At 36.5% G+C, this 25,046-nt stretch overlaps 1 protein-coding gene across 1 annotated transcript in view; it reads right to left on the bottom strand.

The window, feature by feature from the left end:
- The window catches only part of B3GLCT (beta 3-glucosyltransferase), a 51,852-nt gene that overhangs the window by 10,228 nt on the left and 16,578 nt on the right, over positions 1 to 25,046 (bottom strand). Inside the window, exons 4-10 of the mRNA XM_034060112.1 lie at positions 23,511 to 23,620; positions 17,263 to 17,339; positions 13,565 to 13,676; positions 9,211 to 9,347; positions 7,894 to 7,957; positions 4,517 to 4,648; positions 3,152 to 3,221 (exon numbers count right to left, since the gene is read on the bottom strand). Of these exons, the coding sequence (XP_033916003.1) occupies positions 3,152 to 3,221; positions 4,517 to 4,648; positions 7,894 to 7,957; positions 9,211 to 9,347; positions 13,565 to 13,676; positions 17,263 to 17,339; positions 23,511 to 23,620 (702 nt within the window). The remainder of the gene's footprint in view (positions 1 to 3,151; positions 3,222 to 4,516; positions 4,649 to 7,893; positions 7,958 to 9,210; positions 9,348 to 13,564; positions 13,677 to 17,262; positions 17,340 to 23,510; positions 23,621 to 25,046) is intronic.

Here is a 25,046-nt window from a genome sequence, read left to right as displayed (position 1 = left end):
TTTGCTACTCTGATTTGATCTGCAATAATTTCCCCAAGTCAACTCTGTTTTGCCCATTACAGTTACTGGTGAGTGATCTCCCCCTGTTCATACCTTGACCTAGAAGCCTTTCCTCATATTTCCTCACCTCTGCCCAGCTGAAGTGAGCACCTGGGGTCCAAGCCAGGGGCAACTCACTAGTTCTTGAAATGGAGGAAATATTTGTATAACTCCTCTTTGCTGCTATGTAACTTTGATGCTTGTGCACAACTCATTTTACCCCCTTGCTGGAATCACCCATCACGTAACTTGATATTTGCTGCCTACCTATTTGCTCTCACAGGGACTCGAGGGATTTATAATCCTTGGTTGATCAACAGTAACTTTGGTAACACCACAGGGAATTGAAAGGTATCTGTTAAGACAGAGTCATCAGAACTCAAAAGCCTTAATATTTGGAAAAATATAATTTCACTTCTGTAGCATTGTGCAATGGCCAATATTGCTCTTAAATATTTTAAAGAAATGTAAAACTGCTCTCAATTTTTGCATTAAAACCATCAAAGGTAATTATGTACAAAATGTGTTCATACAGCATTATGGTGGAGTTCTGAAATGCAAACCCAGGAATTCTACAATGCTTTAACTCTACCTCCAGTGCAATAAAAAGTCACATAACATCATATAAGACTGCATAATCAGGCATTAGTTGGCAGAAAATGCCATGTAAACTTCCCTCCTCTCTCCTCCCCCAGCTAGAATAAGAGGACAGGTAGGCAAGAAATTATTTTCTTATTTTGTGTAAATGTTCTAGTTAAAAAGTTTCTCAGAAGAACAAAATAAGAAAGCTTTCAGAAAACAAGAGCCCAGCACAGAACTTCCAACCTTCACCTGGCAGAAGAGACATACCTGTAAAGGTTGTTTCACCCTTCTGCAACCATAGACTTCAACCTCAGCAGCATGGTTTAACTTACAGAACTACTTGCTATTATATTTCTCCACTGAAAGATTAATCCACTGAAGATTACATTTCTTCAGTGGAGTCCCCTGTCTTTGTATAAATTAAAAAGTTCACTGAAGCAAGGACCTGAGTCTCACCTATGTTAAATGGTCTAACAAGGGAATACCAGCTAAAGCATCTTTCTCTTTTCCTTGCTTGTTTTGACCGAAGTGTCACCATCCAGACTAGTATCTATTGCCAACTGAATCCCACAATAATTTATAATTTCTAACTCATATGTTCCAAAGAAAGAACAACTATATGAAATTTCAGGCTAGCTGTTGATGCAAATTTATCAGTATGTATTAATACTTGTGGTCACATGGAAGCTTTAAAACCACACTACAGAGATGTTTATAAAAGGTCAGCTCTAAGCTCTTAATATTTTATTTGTGCTACTTCTAGAACCTTGACCCATGTCTGCAGTCTTGAAATTTTCTTATACAACCATATACTGTATCTGTAAGGAGAGCTGTATGTGAAGTAAATTCTGAAGTAAAATTTAGCTGCTTTTGCACACGGAATTCCAAGCCTTAATGTTGCACTAATGTAGGTTTTGGCATACAATAAGAAATGACTTACCAGGTAAAAAGAGCTCTCTGAAGCTGACATCCATTAATCTGTCAAAATCTTGAGTAAGATTATCCTCTATTTCATAACACTGGAAGCTGTGAGGAAAGTTCAAGAATTTTCCTCAGTCTTCAACAGGTGTTTCTTGAGAGATATTTATGCCATCTTTTTGAAGCCTTATGTTCTTTTCTGACTTTCTAGGTTTGGTGGGTTTTGGTTTTAATTTGCATGTAAGAAATAAATATGTATCCAGAAAGGAGAACTCTTCAGTGAACTCCAATTACAGGACAGTCAGTTTCGTTTTGTCAAAAGCTACTTTAAAGATAGCCCTATGATCAGGTGATTTAAATATCAGAAATGTGCCTTCATCAAGTGCAAAAACATTAAGAAAAAAATTCCATAACTCTTACTTTGAAGAAAAACCCCAGCAAAAAAACAACCCCTAAGACTAATGATGACAGTGTTACTTATCTGGAGCATTCAAGGACTCGTGAAACTCAAGTAAATTCCTGGAAATAAACCCATTCCTGAATTTCCTTATTATCAAAATGTCTAAAAGTAAACTGGAATGGACTGGTAGGTGGCATCAAGTAGGCAGAGTGTCTTCTGTTGAATCAGTGCATTTGGAATTTTTCCTTCCAAGTTTTGTAGACACTGAATCTACCTCAATTTAACGGAGCCTTACTGTATATTACCTGAAGGTGCGTATCAATCTGTTTATTTTCTGTGCCTCTGAGAAGGAAGTTAATACTTACTGGATGTATGTTGTTGGGCTGTGCTAGGGTTTTTTGGTTTGTTGTTTTTACCATGGATATCACAATCATATTTTCATGGTGACTATCATTACTTGTAGAAAACTACAATTGCCATGTGAAACATGCTACTGTGGCACACTTGAGAGACTCTTGACCTGGGCCATGGCTTGGACAAAGTACTACAGATGATCAGATTTCTACATGAGACAAAATTTCCCATTCCAAGCACTATAAACCACATGTGTACATCCAATTGCATAGGCTGTCAACAGACAGAAGTAATATGACAGTATAAGCTGCTCCACCCTCTGCTGGAGAGGGGGGCTAGAGAAATGGAAGGAAGATGGGAGAGACCTTGCAGCTTGTTCAAATTTCTAAATCAGCCACCACAGAACTGCACTATTGTCACTGCTAGTACAAGGAACAGAAGTGAACCAATTAGGTGGGGGAAAACACACTGAAGGATATTAATAGTTGCTATATTACTTACTATCAAAACAGCTCCAATTTACAACAACATAACGTAACTTTAGGCATATTTTTAATTTAGATATTCAGGGATTTTGCCACTATAACACATCACTAATGGTGAACCATCAAATTACCATAACTTTTCATTTTAAATGTTTCACAGCAATCTTGAAGAACTCTGAATAGCCAAGAAAACAAAAAAATCTACCTAAAAAATAAGCCGTTTACAATTCCGAAACTTTCATGTTTCCCAGGGGATTCTGCAAACATTTAGTCCAAAGAGCTACAAAGACAGCATGGATCAGCTTGGTTTTTAAGTATTGATTTCAGAAATTATGTTGCATGGAACCACTACCTTGACCAATCAACAACTTACTTCTGTCACCATGAAATTTCTGGCATGTTTTTACAGCAACAAAAACATCTTCTTTTTTCACTGGCTCTCCCTATACAAACAGAACAAAAATGCATGTTTTAACTGCTGTCTCTGCCTGTAGCATTTTATAGGGTATGTTTGTCCATATATATAGTAATATGTAATTATAATATATATAACATGTATATAATCAAACAAATACCTTTTAATTTTATAGCATGACAAGTAAAGCAGTGTATTAGTAATACAGTAGAAAGTACATTTTTGTTTTTTGAATAAAGCCCACTAGTTGTTTAAAATACCTGAAATATCATTACTGAAATACTTTTTCCATTGATGTAGTATTCTAACGTAAACTCATTGGGGAAATAGAATGAGTAGTAGAACTTGTTGAACTAAGACAGATTCATCTGAAAAAGAATGTTTTCTTTATTTCTTTGAAATTAATCAATATGAGAACATGTTGAACTGTATCATACTTTGAAAAAGAAGCTTAAATGCTACACACTAGAAATCTCCGAATTACAGGGATGCTGGGGAGGGACTATTCTTTAGGGACTGTAGTGATAGGACAAGGGGTAACGGGTTGAAACTTAAACAGCAGAGGTTTACACCTGATATAAGGAAGAAATTCTTTACTGTTAGGGTGGTGAGGTACTGGAATGGGTTGCCCAGGGAGGTTGTGAATGCTCCATCCCTGGCAGTGTTCAAGACCAGGTTGGATGAAGCCTTGGGTGATGTGGTTTAGTGTGAGGTGTCCCTGCCCATGGCAGGGGGGTTGGAACTAGATGATCTTGAGGTCCTTTCCAATCCTAACTATTCTATGATTCTATGATTCTTCAAGTGTAATAAAATAACTACTTTTGTTTGTTTTCCTTTTGGCATCTATAATTTTCCTCTCCTGGAAGCATGGAGCACTTTTTAGCCCCTAACAACACTCTGCCCATAATATCATAAATGTATTCTCCTTGAAGTGGAAGAGATGGGTTGTACTTTGATGCACTGAATATTATACCACATTTTATCCTTAGCCTCAAGACGTTTTAGATTCCCATCTGTGAAAAAAAGATTATCTGTACTTCAGTATCTCACAGAAATGTAAGGAGAAATATTCTATAAATCATGCATGGATCAAATGTTGTTGTAGAAAGACCCATTAAAGCATATGCAGTATTTGTTTGCCATGAAATATCTTGTGCCACAGAAGGCTGAAATCACATCCAGAAATAAATACTAGAACAAACTTTTTTTTTAACCTATTGAAGAACATTTTGTTAAGGTTTGAGATTATAAAGTCAAGTTTTATGTATTTTAGTAGCAGTTTTACTTTTACGAAGCAAGTTGAATTTAAAATATGGTACTTACACAAAGTGGCAGAAAATTACTGAATGTTGTTGCACAATGATCAACTTTGTAAGAGTTCACATCATCCGTGCAGAACTCAGGCACTGGAGTAAGATGTGGTCCTTCCCCTTTCTGCCAAATATATAGAGCAATCTACCAAAATAGAAAAGAGTTATGTTAATAATGAAACTGGATAAAAATTCTCAGGGTATACAAAGAAACCATATTACAGGGTAAACTTAACAGGAAAACTGAAAAATACATGATGCTGTAAAAGATTAGCCCCTTAGTTGATTACCTAGCTGCATACCTCATATCTTGCTCACATTTCTAGAGATAACATGAGGGTTTTCTTGCTATAAAAGAAATTCTTTAGACAGTCAAGTTTTAAAATTTATTTCACACCTCATGAAACTGAGTTACCGCACAAAAAGTAAGAAGATTCATAGTGTGGCAAAGGAGAGCCTGACTCTACTGTATAGGGAGAATGGACTCCTCCAAGGGAGGAAAATCAATTTTGCATTCTAATTCCTGTTTCCCATGTTATTTACTCCTATTCCCAATGACTCTCGCACGAAAAAAAGAAAAGTTCAGCGATTCATTGAAATATGGGACCAGACTCAGCACACACTAAAGGAAATGAAAATTAGTGTCCTTTTCATTGTTTCATACCTACTTGGAAACAGTTAGTTCTATACCACCTCCATCCCCTGAGGGCCAGAATTCAGCTCCTCTTTCAATAAGTAGTGGGATCATTAAGCTAGTATTAAGAGGGCATAGTATTTCTTTCTCCCCAGTGTTCAAGAACAACACAGTGCAAACCAAGAGCTTTAATATGGCTTGAACAAGCCCAACTCTCCAAACCAGTTATAAACTTCTTACAGATGATAATTTTCTTGCCCATCTCATTTAAGCCTTGACATCCTCAGAAAACCCCAACTGTGCAAAAATCCTTTACCCCTTTGAGACAAGGTGTACCCAATCTGTCACCAGCAGGTCTGGTGTCATTTAAACTGACCCACAATCAAAACCACTAAAATTCTGCTGGTGACACCAGGCTCGAAGCCAGGTATTGATCTGCTGGCTTTTCTTCCCCCATCATCCCCTGCAACTGGAAGAATAGAGGGGAACACTAATTGTGCTCCTCATCCCTTACTCAGTTGTCTCTGAATCACTTCAGAATTCAGCTATTCAGAATTAATGTCTATCACATGAACCAACAAAGCAGCAATGCTCCTTCAGCACAAAGTGTATTTAACAACTGTAACAACATAAATTATTTATGAAAGTCTATAATGTGCTATATTTCCCACTGAATAATGAAATCTTCAACAGAAAGCCTTAGAATGGTGTAAGGCTATCATATTTTGGAAGAGAGGTGAAAGAAGAGTGCCATTTTGGGTTATAGAACAGGATGACACACTATTCCTAAAACAATGGAAACGTATTTACAATTAAAACAAAACAAAACAAACGGTCTTAGTCCTAGCTCAAATGTTACATACACAAAAAAATTCACTATTCACTTGTAGTTTTGCATAAGCCTCAGCGAATTTCCTATACATTGTGCAACTACAAAAAGTCTAAGAAACAATCTACAAATGAGCAGAAGCATTGACTAAACCCCTTCACTATATTTGCAAGACAGGCCTTCCAGCTCTAAAGTGAAATAAATGTTATGGAAATAAGAAACAGGGAGTGCGAAAGCAGTAGGGTGAAAAATCCCTGATAGAGAGCAAAATAAAATACCAAGGACTAGAAGCACATGTCATTAGGATTCTGTCAAGCAAAAACATTTCCTAAAGCATTTATCATCCTTCATAAAGTTGAAAGTTATACACAGTCATTAAAGATCACAGATTATATAATTTGATTTGTTGTCAATCTTGACTCACACAAGAAGGACATAGAGATAAAGATGATTTAAGAAGGAGAAGATGGTGATTTATAAAATAAATGAGGGGGAACAGAACTGTCTCTAGGGACACACAGGACTGTACAGAAAGAATAACTACAGGGCTGAATTAGGTCATCAATAGCAATAAATTTGAAATGAAACATATGCAAAGAACTTCCAACAGAATAAGAACTGGATGGAAGTAATTTCGCTAGTCAAATGATCAATTGTTTTTCACTAAGCAATCTGTGGCACATAAAAGGAATGTCTGCCAGTGATTTTTCTTTTTTTATATGACTCTATATTTAGAGGCTTGGTAAGTGCTGAGGTAGACTGAAATATTGAGAATACACAAATGCCACTGAGGTAACTTACAATAAGAAGATTAGCAGTGTGAAGCCCAAGGTTTTGCATTTACACAAAACCTTAACGAGAGGAAAGAAACAGCTTGTTGTCTTGTTTCATGTAGCAAAATGAAAGCTGAGAGGTGTCCAACTACTTTTGAGAAATACATCACTCAAGGAGGGGAAACTGTGAAAGAATAGTGTTGGCACCAACCCAAATTCATTTAAATAACCTACCAATTTATACTCTATAAAGACACTGTAGATTTATGTTGTAAATTAGGAGATTTATAACCGTTACAGAATAAAGACCTGAAACAGAAGCAGTAGTTTAAGTAAGGCGTGATTTTTACTTTTTTTCCCCCAGCTGGAACCACAATTTCTAGCTGACTTTCAGGAGCTTTAAAAGATTAAAAGAAATCTAATATTACTCATATTTTCAGGCTAAAATCAGCGAGCTTGTTGCAGTCGTTCTCCCCTTCCACCCTGGCTCAGGAGTTCACTTTGGTGACAGCACAAATCCTTGCACTGCATAAGCATTTTGAAGACAGAATAAAAAAAACCCTTCAGAAAATGTGGCACTGATATTCTTGCAGATTCCTCCCCCCCGCCCATTTCTTCTCATGCTCCTTGCAGTAAACTTGTCCTCTGAGAGACCTAGTGGCTACCACTTAAAGCTGCTGCAAACCAGAGGCAAAAAAAAAAGCATATATACTAGACTTCTGTCAGTTGCAGATTTGATTGCTCACACAGCAGCTGGCTCCTCAGATTACTGAATCCAAACTCCACCATATTTAGCTCTTACAGTCTGACTTAGAAAATAAGTGAGGCTGTCTAATACCTGAGGAATTCCTGTCAGCTTACATTTGATGCATTGGAAGTCTCTCTCCTTCAAAGAGCAAGCCTTAGAAGATACCTTACTGTGTCAATCACATATGTATTCATCTATAAATGCATTTTTATTCATCAATTCTTATATGCTTGAAATATAATTTTAAAATATTACAATATTCTAAAGGAAAAGAAAGATATTAAACATGCCACCGCAGTCAAACATTTTACCAATGTCTAAGAAAAACTGTTATTCCTATTATCATTTATGACCATTCAAATACACAGACTTGAGACATTTTTTATTTCATCACATCACTACTTACCTCATGCTTTAAATCTATTGTAAAGTCTGACTTGAGTGGTTCACTTTTCAACTTCTTTGCGAGCCTATACAATTAAAGATTAGGAAATTTATTAAAAACCCCCACATTTAAAAAAAAAATCATAGTGTATGCAGCAAAGTGTGGCTGGTATCAGTGACCATCTTAGAAGGGGAAAAAAATAAATCCTACTTTTGTATTTATGGCTCAAGAAGCAACTTATATTTTCCTTTTTTTTTTTTTCTCATCACAGTGTGATGATGTTAATAGCAGTTTTCAGCACATACATTTTGATATATTCTTCCTGCCTAAGAAGAAAATCCTCATCTGGAGTAGACAGAGTCTGACATAATATTTTCAACAGATTAAAGGCAGCAGAGCTTTTGAAGCTCAATATTGATCAGCATCTCAAACTTCAGACAATATTCTCTTTTTGTGTATTCCAAAGCAGAGTATTTAGGTACCTTCAGTTTGTGAAAATACCTATCCTCACTACAGCAAGATGTATTCTACTTCCGAAATCTCTGAACTTTTCAAATTTCAATGAATCTAATCTGAAATAAATATCAAGGTTGCCTCTATAGCATGAGAAACACTTCCAGAGGACAATGCAGTCACTCTGAGATCCAGGAGTAAAAATGCTGTGTGGGGGAGAATTTTAAAATGACAAGAGATGGTACTGAACTAGCTGAATGACTAGTAGTGCTGGACAACTACTAACTAGCTGACATGATGCTAACTTCTAGATAGGCAGAGTGAAGCAAAATAAATCACACGGACAGCAATAATATGGAAATCTATTTTTGTAGCCTTGTCTACTATTGAATTCTTAAGTGTTTATTATGCTTGGAATGTGTACAATAAGGAAGAAATGGAATTTTATCAAAAGAGTATGTTCTGGGTAAGTTTATAGTGAGAGCTTATTTAGATATACCCAGAGCTCACTGTACATTACTGTGCCTGCTTGAATGTTTTGCTACGCACCTTTATTCTTCAAGCCAAACTAGAATGACATGTATCAGAATGGATGCTGATAATATAGGTGGCAGCAGCAGAACCCCAGTGCAGGCTCTGAACTGCAAACAGCAACTTCAGTTGAAAGACAGCTCAAATTAAAATTTGACTTTGCATATCTACATGATCAGTGATTAGACCTTCAACTGTTCTGCAGGAAAACCTTCATCTTTTATGGAAAATATTAATCCATATGAAATCATAACTCATTAAAATAATATTGATTAGTGTCTAGAAAAGATGTGTAAATTAAACATTCTTAATTACTAACAGTAAACAAGAAGTTATTAACAATTCAATTCTTACTTGTTAACAAGTGGAATGCTAAGTGCCCAACCAGCAGCAAAATCTGGAAATTTAAAGACTGTAGGATTTTCAGCAAAGGCATAATGGTGAATTATTGTAGATTCTTCATCATATAGTGCTTTACCTAAAAACCACTCCTGTAAAGGAATATAGGAAACAGTTTTGTTCATCTACAGCATCCTTTTAGTGAAGATGAGCACTGCATTCATGCTGAATAAAGCAAACCTGAAAACAAAAACAAGGGAAGCATATTGTTCACAATAATCCAGACAAAAATTGTACTTGGTAAGAAATGAAACCAAAAGCATTCTCTGAATTCAAATACACACTGTATTTCAAACTCCAGCATATGCTCTGAATTCCACCTGATCAAAGAGCACTGCATCCCAAAATACCAGAGGGGCTGAGGTTGGCAGAGAACTCTTGAGATCATCTGGTCCAATCTCTATATTGAAGCACAGTCAGCCAGAGCAAGTTGCCCAGGACTGTCCAATCATGCTTGGGACACACTCCACAACCTCTCTAGGCAACTTGTTCCAGTGTTTGACTGCCCAAACTGACTACTGACTAGATGAGACATGCACAAGCATTGCATTCAGGAACTTTATCTATTTTGAATTTCCATCTGTCTCGCCTCTTTTACACTCAGGAACATAAAAGGCAAATACAGTTTAAATCCCTTGATCTTCAAAACAGTTAGGTCCCAACTATGCATTTGTAAAGTAAAAAATTAAGCAGTATTATTATTATTCGTGTTTTAAATAACAGTAAGAATTTACTACTGTCTCTGCAATATCTGAAATTATTAACAGACTTAAATACTACTTCTTTAATAATACTGTCAGTTAGTTGTCTTAATCTTTCTGTTTAGAATGGATATAAAACAAGTATACCCCCAATTTTTTGCAGAACAGGGACTGTAATGAAGGGGAAAAAGAATATATATGTGTATTTATATAATTTTAAATATAAATATATATAAACTGCTTTTCAGGCCAGAAGTACAAACCACGAATCAGAATTCTAAATCACCTAATGTTTATATTAAATCTTTAAAGTGTGAAGTCCTTTGCATTATGAAAGTAACTTAGGCTTTTCTTTTTTCCTGATAACTTATCAATTCCCAATAACTCAACACTAAAGAGATTCAAAGGCAGGGCAACTCCTCTTTCAGAGAAGATTCTCTTTCTCCATACTCCCTGACATATTTGACTTTTCCGCTCCTTTAAAGGGGCAGCTATTAACAATGAAAAATACTTTCAAGGCACTAGCACAGTTCATACACTGTATAGACCATTCTATACACTTCACATGAGAGAAACAAATAATTTACACAAAATTCAAGACAAAAGAGAAAATATTCAAGCTGAAGTACCTTAGAAATACCCAGCCCAAAACACTGCAGTCTAAGCCCAAGAGGACCTTGTGTCTCAGTGCTCATCTTTCTAACTCCAAGTAGATACTGCTATATAGACTAAGCTGGATTTTACAGCTCTCGTCACTGAGGAGCAATGAGTGAGATTTGGCCAGGCTGCAGCAGTCAGCAAATAACAGAAGAGAGGTCTGCGTGCACCAGGAGACACCTAAAGCCAAAACTGATGGGCTGAGCTTGGTGGGATCATGTACACATGGCTGCCCAGAAGACATTCAGCCTGGCAACACCATGGCTACCAGCCAGGACTCAGCCTGGCTGCCAGGATGTGTATCTATGGATTGAAAAAAGTCAACCTTACTTTCCTTTCTCTATAAACCACAGAAAATTAAACCCATACATATACACTCCTCAGGTTTTTGCATAATATTATTTCTGATAATATTAAGCCGCAAATCACAGTGAAGTCATTCTGGGTGACAGCAAATACTCTCCAAGCTTATTTGGTCATAATGTTGTTTATTTGCTGCACTGAAATGCAGGACAAGTCAATCTCTGCTTTACAAGATGAAACTGCTTAAATCTGGCTTTACAAGATTAAATTCATTATATGCAAAGGAACTTATAATTTAAGGAATAGTGCTAAGCAAATTGCATATAGACAAAAATGTGGATTAAAGAAAAGAATGTGATTTATTGCACTGGATTGCTGCTTCAAAAACGGCAAAGATCACCTACCTTCAATACGAACACTCCAAAGTCTTTAGAAAACTTTGAACTAATAGCTGAAGGAATGTGATGCAACAAAACTAAATCTCAGAGAGGGCAGAGGTGACTTTACCTAACTTCTCATCAAGCTGATTTTATGACTCTCTTTTGTGTTCACTTACACATGCCAAGACAGTGCACTGAATTCATTTGTTCAAGACTTGTGTCTGATGCAGAGGGCAGGAGATATCACCTGTCAAATCCTCCAAATGGCATCTTGCTACAACATATCATGAATTCTTATGATTCTCAAAGACTAACTGTTCTTTAGACAGATCTTTTATACCCATTAGGCATCAACAGCTACTAAGTCGTTGTTGACCATCAGCCTGGTTTGCTCATTCTGTATATCTTTGTGGCTGTAGTCTATCATCCTGTTAGGGTAACAGGAAGAGGAACATACAGTTTGGTTTAAACTTGCTGCTGTCCTCCATTATGAAAACACAGGCTGAATCCATCTGCTGTTGAAACACAGAATCATAGTGGGGTTGAGGTTGGAAGGGACCTCTGGGGATCATCTGGTCTAACTTCCCCTATTCAACCAGGGCCACCTATTCAGCAGGCTGCCCCTGACCATGTTGACAAGGCTTGTGAATTATCTCCAAGGATGGAGGCTGTAAAACCACTTTGGGCAACCTGTGACGATAGTTGGTTGCCCTCATAGTTAAAAAAAGTGTTTCCTGATGTTCAGGTAGAATTCATCATCTGAGTGCTTGCCTTAAGGTCTTTATGTAAATCAGGCATTCCTCACTGTTCTTCAGTTTTACTGCAGTCAATAACGCCCTTGGCTGTCAAAGTAGATCATTCTCTAAATACTTCTCCAAGGTCTCTTACCATGCTTTCATTCAATATTACATTCAGAACAGTCTCTGTATTTCTGTTACTAATCTCTATATATATAGATCGAAAAGCTGCAGATTCCTCCACTATTCACATGCCCCACTGTAGACTTTTTATGGTGATCAATGAATACCACAATTCTATCATGCAAACTAACGACATTTTAAAATGAATAATGAATGTACCCATTCTGGTCTAACTCATCTTCATTTTTTTGACAGATTAACTACTACTTCATATGGGCTGTTATGGAAATCAGTTATGGGCTGTTACGCTAAGATGACAATTAACTATGCATGCAGGTTGGAACATAATTTGTTATTGTAATAGAATTCATATGCAATGCAAAGAGAGATTAAAACCTGCATAAAAGCAGCATCTAGAACAAAAAAAAAAATCATGTTTCCATTCTGAAAACATTGAAGTAGGTGTTTCTGAAACAGAAATAGATACTTCAAAGGCCTGCATACATTCAGTCAGCCATTTTGAAGACAGTGTTAAACAATGTAGGATCTCTGAGTTAGCATTATCATCACCGTTTTAGAAAAGAACTGTGAGAAAACACAAGGCCATGTGCCTGCAAAGGAAGTAAAAACGCTAAAGTGAGACCTGACACAGAGTTTGATACTCAGTCAGGGTAACAATAAAGAGGCAAATCATATTCCACACAAGAGGTTTTGGCTTCTTCTAGTCCAGGCAAAGGACTGATTTTTTTTCTTAACACTGATAATTCTGCACATTAACACCTTTCACATCAATTACATTGCCAAATTTACTTTGTTCCTTGGTGTATTTTTCTTTTGTTCTGGGAGTCTTTTGGTGTTTTTTTTCCAGCAGGTAAACACAACTGTCTTATTAACAAGACAGTTCAGAAAGAGTCAGTTACTCAAATTAACATCAGTCATTCTGTCTGATAATAATGAGAACTTGACGACAAACAGGAAAATGTGGAGAGTGGACCACACAGCAGACTATATTCATCTTTTTACAGACACTGCATGATTTTCAGGCTATTCACAGCAGGAATCTTTTCTCTATTTTAACAGTTCAACAGCCAGACATACTGCTCATACTGCTTCATGTTAAAATATCTTGTTCACTCTCAGACTCAGCAACAGAAATTTATCCCCATATTGTAAGTTTTTTTGATATAACTTTTCCAATGTTTGGAGCTCTGAGAGATCCAGTCTTACAAAATCCTGGATTCCAGAAATTGTGATCCTTATAAAATCTTGGATCACAGAAACTGTTTAGTAACTAGAAATTCTAAAATTCTGTATTTATAATTTTGTGCTTCAAGTAATTCCACATTTCATCTAAAAACCGATTCAAACACATTCAAAAGAAAATTAAATATCTAAACTTTTATGTCACCTTAGAGCCGTCAAATCTTCCAAGTGTTTCTAGCAGCTTTACCACTTGTATTCTTGTATCTTCTTCACAGAAGAAAATCCATGAGGAGTTCCTACCATAGGTAACAGAGAAGCTAGCAAAAGAAATTAGCATTTTATTAATATGCTAGCTTATGAAGAGGATGATAGATTCAACCCACATTCCCTAAATATAAGTACTTTGCAATCAATTATTCATTTATACAGAAAAAGAAACTTTTACTACTATTTTAGAATTACTCCTCTACCTTCCTCAAAGTTAATTAATTTCAATGTAGGATTTCTGAGTCCTTCAGAAACTTCTCATTCCTTGTTTCTCTACTCCTCCCGTCTTTAACGACTATTTAACAAAACAAAGCCTTCTTAACTCATGATGGCCTGATGGAAAAAACAAACAAACCAATCTTCACTTGTCCAGTTTCCTTTGCTTATTTTTACACTGATTTAATTAAATCATCTGAGAAGAATAAGAAACTAGCATCTATGAACATCACAGATTTTTCCCTGTCCAGCATTGTCTACTTTCAAAACCAGCAATGAAAATAAATAGCAGAAACATAAGTCAGCAAAAATAAGTAAAACAGGGTGATAGGATCCTTTATGTTTTAGGGAATGGTATGTGCTTGAAAACAAAAACCCAAAACAACAAAAAATACAAACTTACTATCGGAGAAAGACTTACGCTAGAACATGTGGTACCTGCCTCTGCAGGTCTCCTAATTACATACTAGAAGGACCAGGTGGTTGCCAGGTGCTAAACTATATCAGTCTTTTTTTTCATCTGGGACAAGTATCAGCAATAGTGCAGCCAGGGGGACCAGGGCAGTGATCATTCCCCTGTACTGGGCACTGGTGAGGCTGCACCTTGAATTCTTTGTTCAGTTCTGGGCCCCTCACGCACTACAAGAGAGACACTGAGGTGCTGGAGAGGGTCCAGAGAAGGGCAGTGAAGCTGCAGAAGAGTCTGGAGCACAAGTGTGATGAGGAGCAGCTGAGGGAACTGGAGGCATTTAATCAGGAGAAGAGAAGGCTCCGGGTGGGGATTTTATCTCTATAACTACCTGAAAAGAGGCTGTAGTAAGGTGGGGGTCAGTCTCTTCTTACACCTAACAAGTGATAGCACAAGAAGAAATAGCCACAAGCTGCACCAAGGGAAGTTTATTGGATATTGGGAAAAATTTCTTCACCAAAAGAGTTATCAAGCACTGGAAAATGCTGCCCAGGGAAGTGGCGGAATCACCATCCCTGGAGGCATTTAGAAGACATGTACATGTGGCCCTTAGTGACATGATTTAGTAGTGGATGTGGCAGTGTTAGGTAAATGGCTGGACTCTATGATCTTAAAGGACTTTTCAAATCTAAACAATTCTATGATTCTAAGTCCTATTCCAGCCTGGTTTTGACTGCAGTAGAGTTAATTTTCTTTATAGTAGCTGGTATACCATTTGAAATCATGCTCAGCAATAAGAGCTGGGGGAAGAAGGAAAGGGAGATGTTTGGAGAGATGGCATTTGTACTCAACACTGAAATCTGGGCAACTCTTTCCCATTCAGGCAAGCAAACAAGATACGATCAGCTGGGAAAGAAGATTCCTAGCTGTTCCTCCTAAAACTTGCCAAACAATTACAAAAAGGGTATCACGTTTTTATATACGTATTCAGTGCCCTGTGAAGAGTGAAGGCTTCTCTCTCACACTTTACTGCTCAGCTAGAACTCAGGAGAGAAATATCCGGATTTACATAAAAGCAGGTGGGTGAAGGGCAAGGAAAAAACACTAGAATGACCCTGACAAAAATAATTACTGCATCTTGCAAATAAAGCAGATATAAGTTTACAAAAAGAATGATCTGTCCCTCTAGCTACTGTTGGACAAACAGAGCAATTTTCAAGGGTATTTAAGGCCTGCAGAGAGTCTTATGTAGACCTTATATCACACAACTTTGGAGTTCAGATTGCAAGGAGCCATTGGAAATACTCGCACAAAATACAGTTTTAGGGTTGTAATTTAAAAAAACTGAAGTCTTCTCTGCTTAATGAACATGGTTACTCAGAAGAAATGTAGTGGGCCTTCTGGAGACAGTAAGGGTACTGTATTGTAAGACATCCATTGATGTTTTATTATTACAAATTCTGAAATAGAGTGTTTCATCCAAGTTAACATGTGCCCAAGAAGTAAAACTTAAGAACTGCCATAACTGTTCAGAGGTCTCCTTACAACTACAGAACTGAGGAAAGCCACTCTCTGAAAGCAGTTTTCAGACAAGAATGCATCTTAACTCACAATTCTGAGCATCATTAGTTGCTGCAGGATGAGCTGTTCTCGCTTTCTCCTCTTCTGTCCACTCAGAAAACTAAACAGTACAAGTCTCACAACATCAAAATACTTCTAAACTACTGAATGTCTTCATTCTGCTAAAAGTGGTAAGAAAAACAGTAGACACAAGGAACTGCATATTCCAGAATTCTCAAGATGGAAATCTCTACTTAAGATTCCTCTTCTGATTCCTGAATCTATTTCTTCTGCTTTATCACACAAATGAGCATTTCTATTTTTGCTTCCGAGTTTTGCTAGCTTGTAAGAACTGTAACTGTAAATCCTGTCACTGAGACATAAATAATTCAGAAAACAAACTACTAGGTCATTGAAACAGGAGTTAAGAAGGAAAACCAAAGATGATTGATAGTTGGAACATAATCTTTTCAGTTTTTCAATTTACTTCTCCTTTTCCTTCTTTTCACAGTTTACATGTATCTCAAAGATACTATACAAGCACTCTTTTAATGTTTCTAAACACACAAAAAGCAACGGAAAACCGATGGAAAAGCATCCTATCCTGCAACAACTCTGATGCAAAAACCTCAAACCAAAACAGAAACACCTTCTGAGTAACTCTAAATTAAACCTTAAGAGGATCCAAAGCCTCTGGCATAAATTTCAAATGCAAGTTTCAGGCAAAGAATAGCCTTCAGCACTGTGGAGCTTAAGAACTTTCAGAAACAAGAATCATTGTTTCCTGACAGTTTACTACACGCTACCGTATAAATGGAGCACATTTTCCTTGGAGCCACCTGTGTAAACTAAGAAGAAAAGATACTTGAGATTATCTGTCTTCTCTGCCTATACTAAGATGAAAACTGGCCATATAAGCTTCTTTTTAGATGTTGAAACCTACACCTTTTTACTACAGAGGCAATACCACCTCTTAAAAATACTGTAAGCAGTAAAAGATAGAATCACCAAATAGGTATTATTCTCTATTTTTAAAAGAAAACATATTTATTCACTTCATTCAGCCATGTAATCTGAAAGGTCAGAAGTTCTGAAACACCTCACACCACAGTCTGTGAGAACTGGGGACCACATAGGAAAATAAATATTTAAGAAATTATATTTCTTTTGACCAGTTTACTTCCCTAATAATTTTAAAACCCACAATGATTTGAAGGTAGTTGTTCAGTTACATTATACTATTTTTGTTCTTCCATTTAAAATAGCTTCCTATGATGTAATGAAATTTAACAGAAAATTGCTTTGGAAAACCAAAACAGGAATAAGCAAATGAAAAGATTTCAACTCTCATTCAAAAACTGTGCTTATGAAAAAAAGAGGTCTGAGTAATTAATATTTATATTCTTGGTTGTAAAAACCTTCTGATAATAACTGGCATTTGCTAGACTTACTCTCTCATTAAGGGTAATATTGTCCATGCACCTTCATGCCCGTTCATCTGATGAATAAGCAGAACTGTAGGTAATTCCTTTAAGAAAAATAAAAATATTCCCATTAAACTTGAATTTTATGTACTCTTTTTCCCTTAAACACCAACTAAACTAAAAAATTTATTCTGGAATGATTACTTAGTTCTTCATTGTTTTTTTACCAGCAAGCAGCCCTGCAGAAGAGGTGACTTTGGATGAGATGAAAAAACAGTGGCCTGCAATTTAGGGAAATTGCTTTTTCCAACTCATAATTCCTTAATTCTCTATTAGATATAAAGCTAATACACTTCAAGTTAAATGTTTTGTACAGGTCCCTGTAAGCAATTAAGCAATACAGCATACTCATTTCTTCTCCATATCATAAAATTCCATACTGTAAAGAAAAACTTACAAATAATGCAGGGTATTCTACAGAAGCTTCCATTGGACAATCACATTACACAGAGCTTGTGTGAGTTCCAATACTCTTTACTTTGCTGAACTCAGCTTTGACCTGTCACACTCACATCATGACAAAACCCCATGGGTTCATGCAAAAATCAAAATGAGGAGTTAGCATTTTTTCTTCCTGAAAAATCAAAGAAGCTTCCTACGGAGTAAAAAGCTTTTCATACACTTCTTTGCTCTTTTTTGATTTGAAGTCTCCCTGGTGTGGCAGATCCTGATGTCTAGCAGGCAAGCTATCATTCTGGGGTAGTTAAGAAAACATCCTTTTAACATGGCCCACTAATAAACCAAACTGCATAATTTATAATACATGTTAAAAGTGGGACAGACTAAAGAAAACCTTTCAAAAAATAAATCCAACTCTTTCCTTTGTGCAGATCAAAGGAGTGATGATAAAGAAAAAGTGCTTTCTTGAGCTAATCTGATACTTTTGCAAGGTATATTTCTTTTTGAAATTCTCATACACCTGCTTTCTTTCTCTACCCAACCTCCTCTAAAACATGAAAAATACACATCCTGCATACTCCCTTTCCTTCCACACACCTCTAACAAATGCATCAATTCTGATTTAATAAAGGAGATGCTTAACAAACACTGTACAAGTAAAATAGCCTCTTCAAAAATATAGGAGGATCTCTGTGGCTTTTTCTTTCTCATTTTATGCATTTTCACTCTGAACCTAGTGGAATTGGTCTGACCTATTCATTTTATTTATTTTACCTTCAGTACTAGGGCAGAAGAAAGGCCAAAAGCACCTGAAAAAAAGCTTTGTGGAATGAAAGGGCATGTGCAGTATAGCTCATCCAGGGGTTGCTATAGTCAACATAGTGATAAATAACTTATGCACTGCATCTGTGTATCTCATAAACTCTCCTAAAAATGCATTCATACCCTGTACTGTATACACAGATTATTTTATTTTGAAATTGTTTACACAGTTACAGAGCCCATATGCTTTTGCACATATTAACACTTTACATATGACACAAGCCAAATTTAATCTAACTAAAATAATTTAAACACTTTTTAAGACCATTTTAGAAAAAAAACAACAGTTTTCCTAATGTACTATATGCAGTTTCAAAGGGTTCAGCGAACGGCCATAGCAGTACTGTACTTTCATAAATCAAGAGCAAGATGCTGTGTGCAAGTCTGTTCTCAAATAATCTCACATTAAAGATAGAAGCATCTATCCAATCACATGGAGGTAATAACTGCAGCTTAAGAAAGTGAATTGAAGTGTTCTTGACTATAACTTCAGAGGCAAAAGAACTGTCAGAGTTTTAATGAACAGGAAGCAATTTTATTTATTTCTCCTATGGTACATTATATTCAAATCCCCAGAACACAGCTGACAGAAAATATACTTGAAAGCACAACCAGTGCCCTGTCTCCTGCATGCCAGCGCAGTAGATCCAATGACTCATGGCCCAGTAAGAGTTACAGTAAGTATTTGTATCAGAAGTGACTTTTTAGGCAGTTAGCTGGAATATTAATCCTTACACAATAACATCAAAAAGAAAGCCTTCTACTACAATGTATTTCTGTCTCTCCAAAACCTGTAATTATTGTATTTCGTAACAAGACAAAAAGATGTGGAAAAATATGGAAAAGCTTTGAGTGCTTATTACAATAAATGCTACCAGAAGTACATATAATGAGACAGTAGTCTAGAATGACAACAATATATTGTAGTAGTGCCATTTGTTTGCTTATCACTTGTGTGGATAAAAAGCAGTGAGGAATACTGTCCTCACAGCTCAGTTTATAAGAATTCTAAAAAAAAGCGATCATACAAAAGACAGACACGCGGTATACAGTAAGTTTTCTAACTAAGGAAGAAAAAAGGAAGAAGAGAAGTAAGAAGGAGAGAAAAGGAGACAAAAAAACTTCCACAAGTAAGAAATTCAGCAGATGTATTTGAAATACTAGCATAAATGATCAGGAGAATTTACAAGAACATATTAAAATGTCAACAGGTTCTGATTTTAAGAGTTTAAAACTGATGATTTAGAAATCCTAGTCTCACATGTACACAAGAGCAGTGAATATGGCACTCTATTCAAAGATGACTGAGCAATATTAATATAGCACACAGCAGCCACCATGGAAGAGGAAACTTCAGATCATTTTCTTATGCTATTCTAATAAAAATACACTTTAGTGAAACGGTTTTGTTCAGATCCTATTATGTATGCAGAGATTGCTGCAGAAGAGGCTCAGAGGGGCACCTCTGCCTAAAGCACTTTAAACTTCCCAGTATCATGTATATATTTTGCCCTGACATGAGAAATCATCTCTGTGAGGTGAGACAGGTCCCATTATCTCCATTAAAAAGTCAATGCAATTACCACATTTGACTAGGGGAAAGCAGCTATATAACGGCAGTGTATGATGTGTAAGATAGGGCCGAGAGCAGCCTATTCATCACTGCTAAAGCATTTAAAAGATCACATTAGTACTGAATTAGCCAACTTCTACACATTCCTTCAAATCTACTGAATATCTATTACAGGAAGATGATCTTATTCACCTTCTAGCATTACACCATAGGTAATTTACAGGTTCAACAGTTAATGGGCTAGACATCAATTTTGCTAATAATAAAGCCTAGTAATTGTCAAAACGATTCTGGTACCTTTGCAGAATGAGAAGTAAGGGCATATCAGAAAGTCAGAGATCAAGAAAGTCAGAAAGCCAAGAAAATGGCTGAGAAAAGCAAAGATAAGAAGTCAGTCAAACCTCTGAAGTCCTGCAAGACAACCCTAAAGAGATTCAAGACTACCACCCTGAAATACATTTTCAAAACTAGATACTAATTTTGTATCTTTTTCCTGAAATGCTTTCAAAAGGTTAGTTTTTTAGAACTTAAAAATACAACACCCTTCAACAGATCAGAGTTCAGAAGCATTTCAGAAGTTGAGCACCCAAACACTGAGACCCCAAAAGTGAGCAGCTGCATTTTCAAATGCAAATCTCAAAAGAAAGTAAGCATTATGAAGACAAACTATGAATTCAACAGGAAAGAAAATTACCAAGAACATGCTGATATCAGGCAATGTATGCAAGCAGAATAAGAACACATTAGAAAACAAATGCAGATGTTAACATAGATAAGGAAAGAGAACTTCATACACTGGCCACTTAAATTAACAACTATAGGACACTCCTAACATCTGTCATCCATCAGCTAAACTGGAAACTGGGAGATTGATAAAGAAACAATATTAAGAAAAAGTAATGAATATGTTATCCAAAGCAAAGATTTACTCAAGCAACTTAATACAGTGGTTTTTCTATGTACAGTTCATACTTTTGACTCTGTTTCTTTTAAACTAGTATTAATAGTCACTACAGTAACAGTCCTTGAAATCACAAAAGAGCAATATATCTTTTATATGTAGGGATATTTAAATTTGTGGAGATGATACAAAATACGGAGTTTTATTCAAAACAAAGTAACCCTAATAGTAACAATACTGCAAATTATAATACAACACTTCTATAAAACAGAGGTCACACTTCACATCATCTATTTTTCATATGGAATTATGTGATGCTCATTTAATTTTCCAGTACTCCATGGTATCAATCTTAACATCTTATTCTTACATTTTTGGTTTGTTGGTTGTTTTGGGGTTTAGTTTTTAACTCCATAATGGATAGCATTAATTTGCTATAAACATCTATTGTTTGATCCTGTAACAACAAGCAAGTGAACCTGATGACTCCGTTGATCCAGTCCTTAGTTTCTATACAACAGCTGTCCTTTAAAACATAAAGATTTCACTTCCTTTGTCTGAAAGTAATAATTCCATATGTATTCCACATGAATTTCTAATGTTGATGTGCAGGATTTCTGAGATCTTGTGTCCCGTCTCCATAACCAGTACTATTGGATCATACCTCACAGTGGCCAACAGTGGAACTGCGTGTTGACATAAACAAGACATACCAAGTACATGCTGGCTACACTCATATTTTTCCTGTACATTGATGACTTTTCCCTGTTCCCAGAGTTCAGGTATGAGATTTTTGGTGTGCTGTACTTCCATCACTGCTTCTCTGAGATGCTTTGAATGTTGTTCAGCAGGTACCTTTTGATACTGGAAAAGCATCACCATTTCAGAATTCAGGCTTTTTAAAAGCCAAGTTCAGTTTGCTCAAGGCAGAAGTACTCACAGGTACAACTCTTCAATTACAAAAAAGATATTACCCCTCTCCCATAAAACATGCCTATAGTCCAGCCTCACTGGAACTATTTATACTTCCACTTACTGATCTTTTCGTAATTCATATTCTGCAACACCAATCAGAGCGCTCAACTAAAATCTTTGTTTTTAACAACTGAAGTTATAATCCTCTCTGCGAACATTGTGTCTGAACACTTGTCTCAATCCCAAAGAGGACTCTGAAATTCAGAGCAGAACTCCACAGAACAAAGGCTGTTCACATGACTGATTTCATTAAAGGATTAAAAACTGCATTTAGAATGGATTTAATTAAAAAAGGTTTGATAAGCTTAGATACGTGCAGCCTAAAACATCCAGGAATCTGATTTAGGCATTCCAAGACCAAGATACATAAGGCAATCTAAATCAGACCTCTTAGTTTGCAACAAAGAATCTGGAATTGAAAAATGGGTTCAATAACCTCACAGCAAGCTATTTCATATCAGGAGATGTATGCCCCTCTTACTTTTATTATTAAAGACAAAGAAAATAAAGCATTGCTTATATACATGTAACTTTCAATTATGACTTTTAATCTAAGCCTGTTTATAAGCTTCTCTCTCTAGGATAAAGCTTAGCAAGTAAAATATATTAATGTTAGGTCAAAATCAGACTTGCACAACTCCAAGTAGCTAGCTAACTAGCATGGCCCACCCAGCAGGTGAGAGGCAGAGTGGGCAGTCTGCAGTGGAGATGGCAGAGGAACCAGTAGTCAGGGAAGGTACCTCACCAGGGATGAAACCAGTACAGATGTAAGCAAGTAAGATGTGGAAGACTATTGCTGTAGGATGTAGGGAATCCTGTGTTAGGATTTCAATGTCCACACACATGCTCTTCCATTGCCACAATACTGCAGATGTGCAGTGAAATTCTGACAAAACCTACACTGCAGCATCTTCATAGAATCACAGAATCTTAAAATGGTTTGGGTTGGAAGGGAACTTAAAGCTCATCCAGCTCCAAACCCCTACCACAGGCAGGAACACCTTCTACTAGAGCAGCTTGCTCCGAGCCCCATCCAACCTGGCGTTGAACACTGCCAGAGATGGGGCAGCCCCAAGTTCTCTGGGAAACCTCTTCCAGTGTCCCACCACCCTTATAGGGAAGAATTTTTTCCTCATGTCTAACCCTAATTTTCCTTCAACAGTTTAAAGCCATTGAAGTTTCAACAGCCCTAACAAAATTAAGTACTCACCTAAAATTACTCCATTACTTAAATTATTATGGTTTTCATTTCATAAAGAAAGCATCTTTCTTTTAAGCACACTACAGTCATATCAGAAAACCGTATTCATCAGACGCCATCAAAACAAAAAAGCTGTTATACAAAAAGGTAGACGGTTCAAATTAAAATTATTTAGTGATAAATTAGCATACAATCAGTAAATACCCACTGAAATAGTTTTCTTACAAGCACATAGAAGATAACTAACAAAAGGAATAAAAAAAGGCACAACAGAAAGCAATATTTTCAGTAGAATGCAGTAAAAACATGCATAACAAGGTGCAAGCTGTATTATCTAAACATACCTTTCCAAGATCTGCAGCCTGTTTTAAAATATCTCTTTTTAGATCTTCTGCTCTCTTGGAATGAAAAGAATTACTTTGACTCTGGATGATAAATACAATTTCTTTTAATTCTGCAAACCAGAAAATAAGAAGATTTAAAGACAGAATAGGTTATTTTTAGTTTTTCTCCAAAGCTAGTGAGAACAAAGATATGGGGGGGAGGGGGGGAGGGTTGGGGGAATCTACTACATAGCAACTTTTCTTTAGTTATACAAACATTTAAAGAAATAGTAAAAAGGCACAACTGAACACAAAAATAAATCCAAAATGGTCCTTTTAACAATTAACATATAAAACACATTACACGACTAGACGATCTGCAGCAGATCTTATGCCCAAAGTTAATAGCCATATTCATGAAGTTGCTTTTCTTCCAAATCACCAGTACTCCTATTATCAGTTAAAAGCTGTTAACTGTAGACCAGCAAGGTCTACAATTGGTAGAGCAATCCCTCACATCATGTTCATAAACATGAAACAGAAAAGATGCTTCCTTGATAAAGAGCTTAAAACCCTACCCAGAAACAAATATCAGATGGAGAGACACACACATAAGAATGAGGCAATACTCTTATCTGATAGGACAGCACCAACATCTCACGTGTATTTACAGTGTTTAAAGGCACCATAGTTAAGAACTTTCAATGGGACAGGAGATTGTGAGAAAGTTAAAAGAAAATCATGAAGTAGCTTTGCAAACATTTATGGATAGACAAAGTGCTTTTTAAAAAATACAAGTAGGTGATGAAGCCAATAGCAAAATTTTCATGATCGTAATAGAGCAAATAATCCTTCAGCACTTTGAAAGCTAAGAAAAACAGGCAGATTATGACCCCATTCAGAAGCAGAACACAGCAGAGGACAACAGAGGATAAAAAGGTGAAAGGAAGAGGAGATGCCCTTCCAAAAATTGACAAATTTGACCTCTTCTGTATAACCCACCCAAGACCATAACTAAGCACCAATCAAGACACAAGATAAGAACAGCATGATATTGCAGTTTCTGTTTGTTTGGCCAGAAAAGGTTGAATTTTAGAGATACTATGCAGAAAGCGCACAGACGAGAAAACTCAGAATATAACTGAAGAGGTCCAAGTCAATGGCCAGCCAATTACTGCATAAGGAACAAAAAAAGTTAGCAATGCTGTTGTCCACTGTTCAAGGAGATAAGTAGAGAACAGGAGTGTGGAACAATGGCTGATGGAGTGTGGGCATGCGAATTATGAAGGGCTGAATAATCCCTGATTTTGACTTGCACAACCCAGGCTTGAAACTGAGTGAATGACAGTGAACTGTTGTGGACTGGCTGCAAAGCAGTGGGCATATTGTGCCCAATCCTGATGTCTTAGCATTAGAAAATGGCATTTATGGAGAGTGCAGGCCACAATCCTAAGTCAGCAAGTGCTACGTGGAGCTTGATATGAACCGAGGATGAAGAAAGCTTTGGATAAAGAAGCAAAAGTGGCAGTGCAAGCAAGATAAGGAGAAACTGGAATG

This window comes from Melopsittacus undulatus, chromosome 2, assembly GCF_012275295.1.
Source record: "Melopsittacus undulatus isolate bMelUnd1 chromosome 2, bMelUnd1.mat.Z, whole genome shotgun sequence".
Lineage (NCBI taxonomy): Eukaryota > Metazoa > Chordata > Aves > Psittaciformes > Psittaculidae > Melopsittacus > Melopsittacus undulatus.
Note: the sequence above shows the minus strand (reverse complement) of the source record. Positions and strands in the feature narration are given on the sequence as shown.